The sequence below is a fragment of the Rhododendron vialii genome, chromosome 3a, assembly GCF_030253575.1.
Source record: "Rhododendron vialii isolate Sample 1 chromosome 3a, ASM3025357v1".
NCBI lineage: Eukaryota > Viridiplantae > Streptophyta > Magnoliopsida > Ericales > Ericaceae > Rhododendron > Rhododendron vialii.
In genome coordinates, this window is record NC_080559.1 from 24,735,158 (window position 1) to 24,751,570 (window position 16,413).

The 16,413-nt window shown below is 38.8% G+C and overlaps 3 protein-coding genes and 1 long non-coding RNA gene across 7 annotated transcripts; 2 read left to right on the forward strand and 2 right to left on the reverse strand.

Moving 5' to 3' along the window:
- Nucleotides 1–845: 845 nt before the first annotated feature.
- On the reverse strand, nt 846–6,731 carry LOC131320636 (uncharacterized). 2 transcript variants are annotated; one of them, XR_009198315.1, is made up of 3 exons: nt 4,917–5,978; nt 3,008–3,062; nt 1,235–2,916 (listed from the first exon to the last, which is right to left on the reverse strand). It is a non-coding gene; the product is annotated as an uncharacterized LOC131320636 (long non-coding RNA). The 2 variants fall into 2 exon arrangements; XR_009198314.1 differs by lacking the exons at nt 1,235–2,916; nt 3,008–3,062 and adding an exon at nt 846–1,228 and having other exon boundaries at nt 4,917–6,731.
- LOC131320633 (protein DETOXIFICATION 53-like) lies at nt 3,073–4,790 on the forward strand. The gene has a single exon (XM_058351385.1). It carries the CDS (start codon nt 3,181–3,183, stop codon nt 4,582–4,584), a length of 1,404 nt encoding a protein of 467 aa, XP_058207368.1. The 5' UTR covers nt 3,073–3,180; the 3' UTR covers nt 4,585–4,790.
- A 124-nt stretch (nt 6,732–6,855) lies between the features above and the next one.
- On the forward strand, nt 6,856–10,181 carry LOC131320635 (reticulon-like protein B16). 3 transcript variants are annotated; one of them, XM_058351387.1, is made up of 6 exons: nt 6,856–7,014; nt 7,105–7,206; nt 8,027–8,234; nt 8,328–8,469; nt 8,716–8,785; nt 9,797–10,181. In XM_058351387.1, the coding sequence occupies exons 2-6, from the start codon at nt 7,113–7,115 to the stop codon at nt 9,949–9,951; spliced, it is 669 nt and encodes a 222-aa protein (XP_058207370.1). In that variant the 5' UTR covers nt 6,856–7,014; nt 7,105–7,112; the 3' UTR covers nt 9,952–10,181. The 3 variants fall into 3 exon arrangements, with proteins under 3 accessions (XP_058207370.1, XP_058207372.1, XP_058207373.1); XM_058351389.1 differs by having other exon boundaries at nt 8,054–8,234; XM_058351390.1 differs by having other exon boundaries at nt 7,105–7,200; nt 8,054–8,234.
- A 129-nt stretch (nt 10,182–10,310) lies between these two features.
- LOC131321251 (expansin-A4-like) lies at nt 10,311–13,270 on the reverse strand. The gene is made up of 3 exons (XM_058352255.1): nt 13,120–13,270; nt 12,435–12,765; nt 10,311–12,033 (listed from the first exon to the last, which is right to left on the reverse strand). The coding sequence occupies exons 1-3, from the start codon at nt 13,268–13,270 to the stop codon at nt 11,724–11,726; spliced, it is 792 nt and encodes a 263-aa protein (XP_058208238.1). The 3' UTR covers nt 10,311–11,723.
- Nucleotides 13,271–16,413: the final 3,143 nt, after the last annotated feature.

A 16,413-nucleotide genomic window follows, 5' to 3' on the forward strand; every position in this document is an offset into this window, starting at 1 on the left:
CACGCCAATTTTGAAAACCCACCCAGCTGGTGGAAAATGAAAAATAATTTGGTTATGCCTTCTGGTTTAGTACGAGGGATAGTTTGACCTTCTGAATGTGACAGTAGACATTAGGGTGTCCAGATGATCTGTCTTGTGAACACGGGTGTTTCTTGGGGCACCACGTAGTGGTGCTTCAGGAACAAGTAATAATCTTCCCGTGAGTACACAGATGGGACAACGCCGTGGGGCCATTTCAAGCAAAACCTTACGCAGCTTGTTTTGGGTGGAATGTGCTAGTTTTGGAGGGATCAGTCGTTGGGAAATTTTGCTGATTTTGATACCACAAAATTTTGTCATTTCATTCCCAACAAAACAGTTAGTTATTGTTTCCACTATGCTTCAGTCTGTATTGTTTCCTGCTACATTCCAAACTCCATAGACATGGACCGATACCAACAACCTAACAACCTTACTGTTCCTTGACGATGACAACCAAGAATTGGACACATTAAGGCTGTTGCTTAAACATTATCGATGCCTACGATAAAACTGAGAGCATATACATATGAGAAAATGGAAACAACTTCCATAACATTATCAAGAAAACCCCAACTCTTATGGGCCAGTCCCACATGAGACTTTGTCCCAACTTAAATTGGACTCCTGGCTAGTGGACAGTGGGATTTGGAGACTAGTTGAGGGTACCATAAGCAAACGAACCATGATTTATCCAAAAAAGAAAAAGAAAAAACTTTTTCAAGACAATATCCCAATGTGCTCTCTATTTGAATCCCAGGCAGTATGCAATGAGACTGTGATTGTGGTTGGCGGTAAAGTTAGCGATGATAGAGCAAAAGCAAGAGGAAGTTGCTACCTGAATTAACTGCTGAAGAGGGAGGCAAGACAAGGATTTGTTTTTCGTGTCTCTCTAGCTTCTAACTTGACATGAAAAATTTGGCCACTAATTGGATCATACATAAGAAACAAGAGGACGGGGTAAAGAACAAACCGTCTTTGAATCTCACCACATTAACATATCAAGTACCTAATCACTACTAATCACAGTTGACCACCAGCTGAATAAAGCAAGCTAGATGGAACAAGTTAAACCACAGTGGATTTGATGCAGCTATAGTACACCCCACCGTACTCCAACTGAAACTATTCTTTTGCGTCCCTGGGGGCTTCTTGTGAAATCAGTCAAGGATTTGCATCCATCTCTGAAGTTCCAAAATGCGAATTGATACTGCATTTACAAGAGACATTTAGTCAGTTAACCTAATTTAGAGTGACCTCGTGCGTTAACCAAAAAAAGTGCAACTATGTAAAGCAGTGCATACGCATCGAAAACAAGAAACATAGAAATTTCTATGGTTCAGACACACCAACGATGTCCCACCACTTATAATCCCAATAGAATGTTTGATGTTTTATAGGCAAAGTTCCAAATAAGGGAGAAACATAAAGCCAAAATTTGGGTCAGTGCTCCCACCACTATCAAATGTTGGCTGTGGTTTCAATCAAGCATCAGATGAGCAAAATTCTTCATACCTAGAAACCTCTTGTGCTGTCTTGAATAAGAAACCCAGTGTGTTGCTCTAAACAACACAGAGAACATTATATGTGAAAACCAGTGTGTTGCTCTAAACAACACAACATTTTTTGCTTCACAATTAAAGAGAAGAATTGAATCTGCTCTCAGCAGTTTTTAACAAATCCGATACTGCTTCTTGGAGCTACCTGTCACAGATTTGAAGATTCCTCCGCACTTGCACTGGCTAGCTATGTGGAGTTGGTGTGATGCGACATAACATAGAGGAAACGGAACTTGTAGAGCAATGGGCAGAATAACAATCCCATCTCCAAAAATAAACATAATTTTTTTGAACGACAAAAACAAACAGAATGAAAAAGCTTCATTTGTAGCCAATTTTTTTTGAAATCAACAATAAAAGTGCTTTGGAAATTATTACTTCCACTCCTGCCAATCATAAATCATTGCCATCTCTCCAAGACCAGAATTATGGCAAGGTCCGTAAATCTCATGAGGTTGATCATACATTCATTCCGAAAGTCGACAGGTGGGCACTAAAAGTCTAAAACAAATAAATCCTAGAGATGGGCACATATCATCACAACTGTCACGTGACATCCAGAATAAAGCTCCACGATCAAAGAGAACAGATACCCCAATTCATGGCTTCGGTAAACTAATCAAAATAGTTGATTAGCTTTTACCTGGTGTGGAACTTTATCCTCCATTCACAAGTGCAAATTTTTTACTGCACCACCATCCATTGAATAGCAGAAAAAGGTATGTTCATTTTTACCTGCATAGATTTGGTTTCATTGAGTTCCTAAAATTGTTAGACAACCTTTAGAGGGCAAGAAATAAATGGCAAGTTGTGGAAAGTTTCACGGAAAACATATTCAATATAGAGGATAATACACTTTCCTTTCTGCTTTTAAGCCACAATATTCTATTTCAGTTGTGTCTGCAACTCCAACTATCACCTGTATATAGTAGCCAGTAAACATCAGTGTGGAACTTCTACCTGAAGTGATTATCTCATTTTGTGATATTTGATTTTATTACCAATTACGTTATGGATGGCAATGATGTAAAAGGAGACTTGTTTATTTGAAAGAAAGGAAAGCAAGGAGAATTCATGGAACTTACCGGAAAAATCCAAAATCACTTATTGTCACCAGGTTAGTATACGATAATCGCACGGCACTGTGTCACGTTTAATGTGTTTGGCCATCCCATAAAACCTTCTGTAATGATAGCATTAATGATACACGTTTTCTGCCTCCTCGGTACTTTGACTTTTTAGCTACGGTTGATTGTTGGTTTCGTGGGATGTGCTTTTAAGCCTCCAAGTGTAGATCTATAAAACCTTTAAGCGCTCGCTTTGAGATCTAGCAGATTTTCTGTCCATAAATGCAGCAGATTAGAAGATAGGAATAAATAAGAAAAATTGTAATCCTACTTCCCAAACTCTGATAAGTGTGTTCCTCTTACCCTCTGGGAGACGGAATTCCTGCCAGCCATATCTTCTTGTGTGTCCAAATTGTTCCTAAGCATCATGGTAACTCAGTTTCCATATGTTCATGAAGCAATTACAATTTCCAGTTCCACTTTGCATGTGCTTCTGTCAACCAATTTTTCTATTATTTGTATTTACAGCCTGATGAATGATTCAATTGCAGGTCGGAGAGGAGTTAACATCACTTGGGAAAATAGCATCGCCCATACTAATAACAAGCCTTCTTTTTTACTCCAAGTCCATCATCTCTATGCTCTTCTTGGGATATCTAGGTGATACTGAGTTAGCTGCCGGCTCACTCTCAATTTCATTTGCAAACATCACTGGTTACTCGGTCCTCAAAGGTGTCGCCACAGGGATGGAACCAATATGCTGTCAAGCTTTTGGAGCCAAGAAGTGGGTAATTCTCAGTCAAACGTACAGAAAGACTCTCTGTCTCCTCTTACTCGTTTCCATTCCAATCTCTCTGTTGTGGTTAAAGATGGAGCCCATCCTTCTATGGTTAGGACAGGATGAAAGCATCACGGCAGTGGCAAAGGTCTATATCACCTATTCCATTCCTGAATTGCTTGCCCAAGCTCATCTCCATCCCTTAAGAACTTTCTTAAGGACTCAAAATATAAATAGACCACTAACCCTATCTGCCACATGTGCCATGATCCTCCACCTCCCAATAAACTACTTTCTTGTCATATACTTGAATTTAGGGGTCAAGGGAGTTGCTCTAGCCTCAGCCTTGAATTCCTTAAATACAAATGCAGGTTTGCTAGTTTACCTTGTCCTATCGGAAACAGTGCTAAAACCATGGGATGGGGTTCTAACAAACACACACTCTGAAGGCTGGCAGCCGTTGCTTGCACTTGCAGGGCCTAGTGTGTTATCTGTGTGCCTGGAATGGTGGTGGTACGAGATAATGTTGATAATGTGTGGATTGCTTAGCAAACCACAGGCAAATGTGGCCGCAATGGGCATCCTCATACAAACAACAAGCTTGCTATATGCATTTCCTTCTTCGTTGAGCTCAGGCTTGTCAACACTTGTTGGACATGAGTTGGGCGCTGATCAGCCTGCACAGGCTCAACAGACAACCTTCGTTGGACTCATAATTGCAGTTCTATGGGGATTTATAGCTTTTGCTTTCACCATTGGGGTGAAAGATTTATGGGGAAAACTTTATACAGGTGACCCATGTACTCTTTCTTTGACATCAAGTGCTCTTCCTATATTAGGACTTTGTGAGTTAGGGAACTGCCCCCAGACAGCAGCATGCGGGATCCTAATAGGCTCTGCGCGGCCCAAGATGGGTTGTTATATAAATTTTGGGTCCTTTTACATTATTGGTTTGCCAATTGCAGCTCTCTTGGGCTTCAAGTTCCAGATGGGTTTTATTGGGCTGTGGTATGGGCTTGCTGCAGCACAAGCTTCATGCATGTGCTTGATGGTGTACACTCTGGTTCACACTGACTGGATGCATCAAGCTAAGAGGGCCAAGGAACTGACACAGACCACACAAGCTCAGACAAATGATTTGGAAGCCAATTTACTAAATTGATATGCGAATACATCGAGTTCGTTAGATTAATTTCGTGTTGTATAAGCTCAGATAGGCTAGCAATCTCCTTTGCCATGAGGTGAATCCATTGTCAGCAAGCTAATCTCCCTGTAATGCAAGATGAGGTGGTATTATATAATAAGAATGGTGTAAGTATCCTTAACCAAGAAAGTTAATGGATTGCATATATCTACGCCATTAAGATCCGGGAACAATGTCAATAATACATATTTCTTGCAACTGACAACATGCAAGTACAATTGTGGGTGCATCAAGCTCACAAAACAAATTTATGAGGAACAAATATGGAAGAAAGATGTTTTAGGACTTACATTAATGCTGGAAAGATAGGGAAGTATAAAACTTCATTCAAGACCCATGCCTCTTTGTGATTTGAACGTGAACGTATGGGCAACATATCTTCGCCCGTTTCTTCGTAGTCGTAACTTTTCTTCCCCACTTGGTTATGTGAATCCCCTTAGTTCAAAGATGCCATCATGCTATTCACACATGCAAATCTTTGTTCATGTTTCATACAGGGAGCGAAGAATGCAGTACTTTTTACACTAAGAGAAATCATTGACAGGGCTGTGTAGTACCTGTTAGACGGTTGCGCCAACAGCCAATTCTTAGCGGAATGTTTAGGTTATTCTCGAAATTGACACAGATAAATCATATGGTATATCTTTGCAATCGTCAAGGAATGTACTAAATTAATCTTAGTGAGAACTTCTGTTGTTGTTCATAACTGGTTAAATAGCTTCCCCAAACAACGGTTTAGTATTAGTTTTTCATCAATGTGTCCTATAGCACTAATCTAAATTTACTCAGAAAATGTGAAAAGAAGAAGAAGATCACAATTTTCACTGGCAAAACCACTGAAACATCTGGCTCGAACTAATCTTCTCCTTACTGAATCACACCACCTTTGATTCAACCTAACAATAAACCCATAAAAAGCCTGAGTTTCACAAGAAAGGCAAAAATTACATGACAATACGAACAGATGTAACTCCAATCGGAGAAATTACTCTGCAATTTACTTCTTCCAGCTATTTTTTAGAAGAACACAAATCGAAAGCAAAACTCAAAATTCAAAATTTTAGCATACATCAATGCTCCTCAAGCTATGTGCAGCCTTACACAAAAAAATAAGGAAAATATTCTCAGTCCGAACAAACTTAGCCTAAGACCAAAAGGAGAAATTTAAAAGAAAATCACAAGTACAGACAGCACATTTCAGCCACTCAAAGTACAGTTTAGGTCTGATCACTATGGCTTCCAACAAATAGTATGCAATGTAAACAAGAACACACAGACAATTCATACCTACGCAATTTACACATGAAGAGATTCATTGATTGAACTTCATAAGCCCCAGAAACAGATAAAATATAATTAGGTACCTATGCTATGTGTATATGTGTATTCGAAGTATATATCATTACTAATTTAGGGCAACAATCTACGACAGTAGTAGCCAGTTCTAACTACAAAAGAACTTTGAATGTTCAGATATATGTGCATATATCCCGGACTATTGTATAATTTCACGTGTATATATACATATACACACACACACACACAAAAGAACTTCGAATGTTCAGATATATGTGCGTATATAGTGTAAATTTCACTGATCTCTCCTGAAAATGCAATGCAGATATACAGATAAATGTGTACGTAGTGTAAATTCTCACTATATGTACTTCGAAAAATGCAATGCACAGCTTGCATCTTTTGTAGCTAAATCGAGTTTAGGCATAGAAACATTCACCAGAGAGAGGGACATAGCGTTTCCGAAATTAGACAAATACTATAAAACCCTAGCAATGAATTTGTTGGATTTTGCTCCCCTAAAGGCCCGAAAACTGATGAAATTCATAAGCTAGGGTTCCTGTATTTGTCAGAAACCTCAAGGTATGCTATTACGCCAGGGTGTACCTAAGTTATATAATTCGCACGCGGATTCGTTAGTTGGAGCGCAAGCATGAAAGGGTCTTCAAAACACATACCAGACAAGACAATTCAAATCCTCTAGAACTCGTGGATTGGGAGCCAGAGAGCAAGACATGCCAAACCTGAGCGGAGAAGAAAAATATCCACAGTTGGCTTCTTCCTCTTTCCTTCCCCCATTCTGCGCCGGTAACCCGAAATCGAAAAGTGAAAAACAAACAAATGGAAAGCGTTCAGGCCACGCGCTCTCGGGAGCGTGAGAGAGCAAATGCCCTCAATAAATCCAACTACTACAAGCAAGTCTCTTGTCAACCAACTCCAAACCGAAGGCCGCAACGACGTCATTTTAGTGGCCGTTATATCGACTCTCGAGAAAACGTCAAACTTTGTTCGGCCGTTCCAAGGAAGAGAGATCAGAATTTTTCGATTGTAGCTTCGAGTTTCTCCGGGGTTTACGTCCGCTTGATCGTCGAGGTTTGTGCGAAAAACTGATGATTTTTTTTCAACATCTTGGAATTCTGTTTGGAAATTTGAGGTTTTTATGATTGTTTGCGTTGGTGGCAGTGACTTGGATGGATGATAGGGAAGATCTTTGTAACATTGAGGGGGATGGAGATGGGGACGGAAGAAACAGTTCGGGTGTCAGTTCCTCAACATCTGGTAAAGGTAAGACTCGTGATTTTATTGTATGACACATAAATTGTTCAAAGCATTTGATTGTTTAGGCCATGTTTCTGGTAGCAATTTGTGGAAAAAACGTAGGCATTTTTAGCATGTCGTTCACACAAATTAACAAGTTTTGGCATTTTACCAAGTTGTTTTAACTCTACTCACATACCCATTTACAACTTATTCACTACCTCCTTTCCTAATTGCTAGTCCATTAACTTCTCTAGAGGTGGAAGTAGAAATTTCACGAAATTCCTAAAGTATCCGTAGTAAGTGGACATAAATGTTTACTATAGGGGTAATGATGAAAATGATGTCATTAAATTTGAAAGTAGGTGTAATCATAATATGTCGCCTTAAAAAATTGAAACTCCCAAAAGGAACCAACAATAATGAACGGATAGAGTAATTCCTATGTTATATAGGTAAGACTAGTCTTGCCTACACAAACACAAACAAAGTGGTACCTTCCTGATGACCCAGCTTTCAAACACAATGAGTCCATTAGGCCGGTTTTTCCAGCCATTACAAGCTTCATTCCTTGCAAACGGAATTGGCATGTTGAAGTTCATAAGTAGTTATTGTTTTCAAATCGCAAGCATTTGTTTCCCCAGCAGAAGTAAATGTGAGGTTGATTATTCTTGTTCATGTATTCTGTGGTTATACTATTTGTTTGGCCATATATTCATCTTATTATGATGCTCGGGGGATCTTTTCCCACTCTGTGTTGGTTTTCTCTGGCATGGATCACTAGCTAAAACTAATGTTCTGTTTGCTGGATCCTGTTTGACTGATCCTTGGTTTGCTTTGTTCTTAGCTGCTGATATTATATTGTGGAACTTAGTGGCTGATATTATACTGTGGAAGCGATGGCATGTTTCATGTGGCATCATCGTTGTTGCGACTATAGCATGGCTCCTTGTTGAGCGTTCCGGATTATCGTTCTTATCACTTTGTTCGGATGTCATGTTGTTCTTGATTGTACTGCTGTTTCTTCAGGCCAACTTCGCTGTTTTCAGACACGAGTAGACTCTTTCAGCCTCTACAATTTTTTGAATCCATTTCCTAACTAATCTCGGGCAGAAACCATTTATTATTGTTGTCTTCTCTTTGCACAGAAAGCTCCAGAAGTTACCTAAGCTTGTCTTGTCAGAAGAAATGGTTAATAATGCGGCTGCATCATTTCGCCTTAAAGTTAATCATGCTCTGCTAACGGCTCATAATATAACTTTTGGCAAAGATTTCAGACTTTTCTTCAAGGTTAGTGAAAGCCACCTCTATAAGATGAGAGAACTCTAACGCCTATAGTGAGCAGAGAACACAAGGCGGATGGTGGTTTGTCTAGAATTCAAACAGATGTTTACAGTTCAGAGGATGTCTTTATTATCCTTATCTTCGGTTTCATTAAAAACTTCCTTCTCTTTGAGTTTATACCATTGCTCACTGATATTGGTAAACAAGCATTCATACGAAATTGCCTCACCAAACTTTTTTTGAAATTGGCAGGTGGTGGTTTGTCTATGGCTCTTGTCTGGAATTGCCTACTTGATCTCTTTCTTTACGCTTGCATATATAGGTATGCATAATCATTCCCTAGTATTTGTTGGAGTTTGTCCCACATCAGTTAATTATCTCCTCCAAAACTAGTATATGAGTCTGGACGGCCTCTCCACTCCTTGCCAATTGGTTTGAAGTTGGATGCTTTAACAGTATTCATTTCGGACTCATGGTGCCTAAAAAGCTGCCTACTTGGCTACTTAGCTTTATTGTCTATTGCCATGAGACGGGGTGGACCTGCAGATTTATTGCCATAAAATTTGGTCTATGTCTCCATTTTCTACATGCTGAACCTTGCTGCATTTAGGGTGATCGTACTAATACACAAGGCTGTGTTTGATTGGTACATGTGATTAGGCAGTGGGAGGCGAAGAAGTCCCCCTTGTGTGGGGACGAGTCATAAATGAGATACCATTCTTTGCCGATAAAAAAAAAAATTGAGATACCACTCTTGGAAGAGCTAGGATTTAACCGTGTCAGGACTTATGGGCCGAGGGACACTCTAGGGACTAGGACAGAAAACTTATTACTTATCGCGAGGAGGGCATTTAGTCACTTGGCCAGAAAAAGTTTATCCAAGCATTAGTTTTGCCACACCCCCTTCCTGGCGGTTTTAGTTCTCGTGGACCACGTTCAATGAAACCCATATAGGCTGTAAACAGTCTAAAATCTCCTCGTATTTTAGGAATTCAACGTTAAACTTGTGTAGTGCACTCCTAAATGGCAGTGTGTGAGTTTTGAACTAAGTCACTGGATAGGAGCCATGCAGTTCAATCTAATGAGGCATACAAGCATGGTTTTAAATCACAGTACGGTCACGAGTAACGGATATCGGGAGTATCGGTCAATGTGTAATGGGATTCAGATACCGCACTCGTGAATTTTTTTCAAGGACTAGCAAGTGTAACGGGGTGTAACGGTCCTATAACGGGGTGTAACGGTCCTATAACGGGGTGTAACGGCCTTTATTTAAAACCCATGATGGGATACAAGTGTTTTCTAACATTTCTGCCATTTAAATTGGTTACAGGAATCATTTTATCCATCACAGTCCCTGCACTGTACAACAAATATCAAGAACATGTTGACCTCTTTGCTGGTCAGATCTGCCAACGTGTTCGGAACTACTACAATTTAGTGGATGAGAGTGTTATTAGCAGAATCTGTAGGACAGTCGCCATGTGACAATTCATGAGTTTTCCCCGAAAGCAGTTTAAAAGTTGGATTGTATTACATGAGTTGCAGACATTTCTTCAGCAGACTGAAGCGGGATTACTCGGTCCTTTCACTCGACGTTGAATTGGGTTTTTTTCTCGAGGTTAACCTGTTCCTTTCACTCTACGTTGAATTGGATTATTTCTCTTGGTTTCTCCTGATTCTATCAATGATACTATACAAGCTCATCATTAAACTTACTTAGCTCAGTTCCCTAGACCTTTTTAAGATCAACGAAATTCCTGTTTGCAGTGAGTAACTGTAGTGATCGTGAGTACAATCCTATTTCTGATCTGCTTTTTAGCTCAGGTATAGATTTCGTATCCCTTTCTTAACAAAATAACCTTTTGCCTGGTCGAAAATGCTGACTTTCCACATATGGGATCTAACTAAGAGATGAACCTGGGTAAGTAATACTAGTAATATTCATGTGTTTTTTACCCCTTCCATTATACGAATAATGGATATACCAACTTGCAGACATGATTTTCATTTTCCACTGTAACTACAACCTAGAAAATCACATGTAACAAAGTGCACAAACCACCACCATCAATATATTCTCCAGCACAGGTTCAGCAAATTTCATCATCCACTTTGAATTCACATGTATCCACACTTTGCAAACTCATGTGCTGCTAGATTTGCATCTCTCCCCACATGCACACTTCCATACTTCAGCCCCTTGGAGAAGAATTTTGCAATCCTGAGCAAGTACCCGACTTCGGAGAGAGTCGAATCATTACGTGCACATGCATTATGTGACTTAGGTTGGAACCCCATATTAGGCGATAAATTTCAAGTGCTTTAAAGACAACCCTCTCGGGCTGGACCTTCCAACTTTGGCCTTTGATTGGGTTTTTGGAGGACTCAACATCAGTTGTACGTAATCAAGAACCTTTGCAGGTCGTTCGTTTTGAGTAAGCCTTGATGGCAGTTTTGGAGGACCCTTGCAGGCTGTCCAGGCTTATGAGAGATCTTTTGTGGAAGACCCACATGGGCTGTCAATATTTCGGAGGACCCTCGAAGGTTGTCCGTTTTAGTTGGGCCTTGAAGGCGATTTTTTGGGAGTACTCCCACGGGCTATCTGTTCTGAATTTTCCTTGACAGCATTTTGGACGACCCTTATGGGCTGTCCATTTTTGTTGTGCGCTGGAAGGCAAATTCTTTCGATACAAAAGATATATTGTCCATTATGTGGCCACAAGGGACGTAATGAACATGGCTTATATATCTTTCTCATCAGCATCTTTGGAACATAAAAAGGTTATCCATTCTGGCCATGTAGGGCATGACGAGCTAAGCGTTAACGAACCAAGAGGAAATAACGACGGCTCTGATTTTCAAATCCTTGCGGCAAAGTGTTTTGGGCCATATAGAAAACGTTCAATTCATCGCTTTGATTGCGGACTGCATATATTGTAATATGCACCATTCAGCGGCTTTTTGTCGAGAAAATAGGTGATAGGCCATTTGAATGCAAGTGCATGGGGATAACACGTTCTCTTTCATTTTGCTTTGGTAGACCAAAATATTAACCGCACTTGAAGGATTTTCCAAACAATTAACCTCACACGACTATTTCCGAACTCCACCCTTTTTTATTGGCTTATTAGCAGTTATTTATTTATTTTTTTGCTCCCCGATGATAGTATTACATTTTGTATTTCAACGACTTCAATGAGTCCAACTCCCAAACCTACTTGATCCAAGCCCTTAAAAATCGATTCCCATTTGCAATACTAACATGAGAACTGACCACCCTCGAAAGTTTGTCCGAACGCCCAGTTAGAAGGTGCCACGTTGTAGGAGGTTACGGTCCTTCCGTCACTGGTGGTGACTTGAATGGAGAAGCTTTGGCCAATTAGGTAGTAGCTACTCTGCCAGTTTTGCCCCCAGCTTTGTGTCATGGTTTGCCACCCCGTGTTGGGCCCCATGATTGATGCTGATTGGACATCTCCGGCACATGCCACGTTGGTGATCAAAACCAAGTTCCACCAAGGGTTGCCGTTGATTGTAAACCTTATGCCTCCTGTCTTAGCACACGGCACTCTGCCAATTACAGATAACAAATCAGGATTCATTTATTTTTCTTTTTGGGGAAGTGCTGGATCCTACCCGAGTTCACAACCAGATCTTTCTTTTTTCTCAAAAGGAAAATTTCGAGTATTCAATGGCTTTGTTCTTGTGATAGGGATGATGTTTGGGGCAAACGAAAATTTCTTAGAGAATTGGTCTCATAAGATTAGCATTGTTAAGAAACCCTCGAAGGGATAAAATAATAATTTTTTTACAAAGAACAATGAAAAGTTTCTTAAACGTGATTCTTGATCAGCTCGATTAAAGCTTACGTAAATTGCAAATTTGTAAGCCCATTAAATCTTGCAGTTAATGATTGAACAATACACTAAATGACATGTTTGCGGGGCTAATTAGATTATAGTATTGTTTACCTTTGAAAAGATATCGGGACAACACCAGCAACCAATTGGGCAATTTGTTTGAAAGCAGGCACAGACATATCAAAGTGTTGTTGTGGAGGGTCGCACCACCCACCTTCAGAACCTGGAGGGCAAACGTTTGTAGCAGTGACAGTAATGGACCCAGAGATGCACCATTGTGGGTCATTGATACATTGGATCTGAAAGCATGCCCCACAGGTTAGCCCATTGTCGAACAGAGGAGTGCTCAGTGCTGCAGTGTTGGTTCCATAGCCTTGGGTATACAAGTTTCCATATCCACAAGCTCCTCCTGCAATTAATACCAAAATCCAATCATCATTTAATTAGGAGAAATCCAGAGACCAAAAATATCACAGCTCGTAATTTTCAAGGATCAATAAGTCACTTATTAACCCAAACTCAAAAAGTTAGGGGGTAAGAAGTGGATTATATATATCACCCCTTTCATTAAGGGACAAGTTCGGAGAATGCAATGCAATAGCATATGATAAACTGCCCATGCATATATTTAAAAATTAATAAATTTCTTTTGCCGAGCAAAAAAAAAAAAAACACAGTTCGAAATGGTTGGCCAATTTTCCAGTATTCGTTATATATGTAGTTATTTTTTATTCTTTTTCTCTTTAGAACTAGAATATAGAATATTAATGCATAGTTGTCTTCTCTTTCAACTTGCCCATTGTGCCTGATGCGTCATCCCCTCCATAGAAAGTTGCACGACCATATTGCAACCCGGTTACATAAACCGCATTCGGGCCGCGAAAGCTTAAATTGAAGAAGAAGAGCGAAAGTAGAAGAGGGACTATAGCGAATGTTGGAATAGCCATTTTGGGGAAGTAAAGGAGAGAGAGGAGTAATGGGTAGGAGTTGGTGAGTACGAAGGAGGAAAACGGGATAATACTTATATAGGAATCGAGGGATAGGTAGGTTGAGGCCTTTTATTTGAGGAGGTTATATTTGATAGATTAATTAGATAGAGGGGTTTATTTTCCATTTTGTGGTAGATAGTGACAACTAAGCAATTCTCACATCTGAGAGACGGCAAAACCCACACAAACTGAAACCACATGTTTTGGGCCGTCTTGCCGTCAGGCTCATTCAATTTTCATTGAATGTATTTTCTTTATTTTTGTAGGCCTCTTACGGTACCTCAATTTTTATGATCTGTATTTGGTCTCGTCTCGATGTACCATTTGTCGAGTTCTAATAAAATCTTGTTGCCTATAAAAAAAAAACTGAAACCACGCGGATAGCGGCGGTGGGGCGAGCCACTGGCACAAGTGTGACGCGCCTGATCACCGTAATGTTGGTTTCTTCAATACTTTGAACTGATATATGTTTTTAATTTTGACACACTAATCTCACAATTTAACCATTTGTATTTCCTTCTTGAAAAGATAACAAGTTTTTTTTTTTTTTTTTATTGGCGAAAAGAGAACAGCTTGGTAACCTAAGAGAAGCAATATATTTTTTTTTTTTGTTTCTTTGTGAATGGCAAAGAAAAATTAGTACCGTCAAGATAAAAAATGAAATCATTACAATAGAAAATGAAATGCATTGAGAGAGTTTTGAAGATTATAATAAGAGAAGCATTTTTCAGACGTAAATACAATAATGTTTGCTTGTCATTTTTTCATTGATCGTTTGTTAACCTTGCCGAAACCATCACAGCCCAATCATCTAAAAATTAAAAAAAATTAATTCTTTAAGCTAAATATGTAAAAAAATCACCAAACATGATTTTTTCCCCCTCCAAAAGTCAATCAATAAACCAGGCCGATTGGATTTGTTCTTGTTTTGAGTGAGATTTTTTAATCGTACATCGTTTTCTGCCGAAGTTTTTGTAGGTAACAAATGTCTCAAATTCTGGGATACGCCTCTGCATATGTATGTTGTCATTAAAACTACCATCTGGCAACTGCTAAACTAAGCTCCGAGGCCCACTTGCGTGCACATGTATTTCTCAACTCCTCTCTTTTTCAAACCATTATTTGTTTTACAACTTCCATCTTTTCAGTATCGACAATTATGTTATGTCGAATTCTCTGTCTCATTTTTGCCAATATTACGGAATCGAGTACACGTTCGCTTTGATTTGATTTGATTTGTAGTGTCACCAACACATTTACATGGAATTTGGGTTAGATTTGCAGTCAACTGTTTCTTTACAGGTGATAGAATAGGAATCAATGAACTCTCAAGGTCAGGGACTTGAGCCAGAATTTTTAGTTTGTGAGGTCAAGGACTAAAATTATATGGGACGTATATTTTTTTTATTTCCTACTCAAAAAGAAACAATTAAATTACGAGGTTAATCAAAAGTAGATGTAAACATGTATACGTTGATGAATGTAACTTTATATATTAAAACTTTACCCTTATAATTTTTCACATTTTAAAAATAATGCATGATATATAGTCTCAATTGTAATATACTATCTAAAATATATATGATTCTCCATACACAACCAAATTGTCATGCATGTTTTCATAACACATTTGGATGCGGTTATTATTAATTAATTACCCGAACAAGATTATAGAAAAGGCGGTGAAAATTGAGGACGACCATTATCGCTCTCTTGAGACAATTCGTGCCGTCTACAAAAGAACTCCGATGTAATAAACCACAAATTTGCACGCGCCCCCGGATACAAGCCCAACCACCAAGTTTTGAACCCTTTCAATTTTTTTATTTTTTTTTATCAGCACCCCTTTCAAGTTTACACCACTTGAAAGGTGAGAAGTTCTTCTTTTAGTACTTAGTTTTTTTTTCTTTTTCGCTAAGCTTTTTTTTTAAAACCCAGAATGAAACACAGTAGTATACAGTGCCGGCCCCGACATTTGGGTTGCCCAAGCCCGACCTTCCACTTGGTTGCCCACTCGAAAATTGTAATCGCAAGAAAGATTTGTGAAGAACCACGCAAGAAAAAATGCATTTGGGCCCATTCCGGATCTCACAAAATTCTAGAAAAACATCAAAAAAAATTTAGATATTATTTTATGGGCCCTGTAAAAAATCAGCTCAAGCGGATTTCGGTAAGTATTACTTTTTGATTCGTTGGGCCGAAACTGTTCAATTCACCATATGAATCCAAAAGTAATACCTACTAATGTCTATTGGAGCTGATTTTTTACAAGGCCCCATAAAATAATATTCAAAAATTTATGGATATTTTTCTAGATTTTTGTGAAACTTGGAATGGGCCCAAACACGTTTTTCCTTACGTGGTTCTCTGCAAATCTTTATTGCGAATAACAGGGTTCGTTGCCCACTAGTGTTAAGTATAAAAAATAAAAATAAAAGACATACACGCAACAACAACAAAAAAAAGAACAAAATCAATATTATATTGTCCATTTAGCTTGAATTACATCACCCGTCCCTTCTCGTTTTGGCTATAGCGTCCCTTTTCCTTATTTTGGCTCTAGCGTCCCTTTTCTTTTTTCTTCTTATTTGATAGCCCTCCTAATTTTCTCTCCTAATTTTTTTTATCTGTTATTTACCCCAGGTATAGAAAACCTCTCTTTGCCCACCTAATTTTCTCAAGTATCATAATTTTTTAAAGTAGGTGGAAACCATACATATTTACTTTTTTAAACAAATTTGTACAAAATTTTTTGGATGATGCCCCTAAATATATTTTTTTTGCTGGATTTATAATTTTTTTTTTTGTATGCATATAATTCTTTTTTTTTGTTGCCCCTTGGTGGGGGATTGCCCGAGCTTACCCCTAGCCGGTCCTGGTAGTATATATTGATTATTATACTTTTGTACGGTTTGAAAAGTAAGGTCTCATCAATATATAAACATTCTCTTACCTGCATGTCATTGGTATTGAAGTCAATTAATGATCCAATATTTTGTACATGTTTAATACATAATCAATTGTTAATTACCCATAATCAAGAGGTCAGCTATCATTCAACACCAATGTTATATATTCGAAGCTTTACATATAAAAAACAA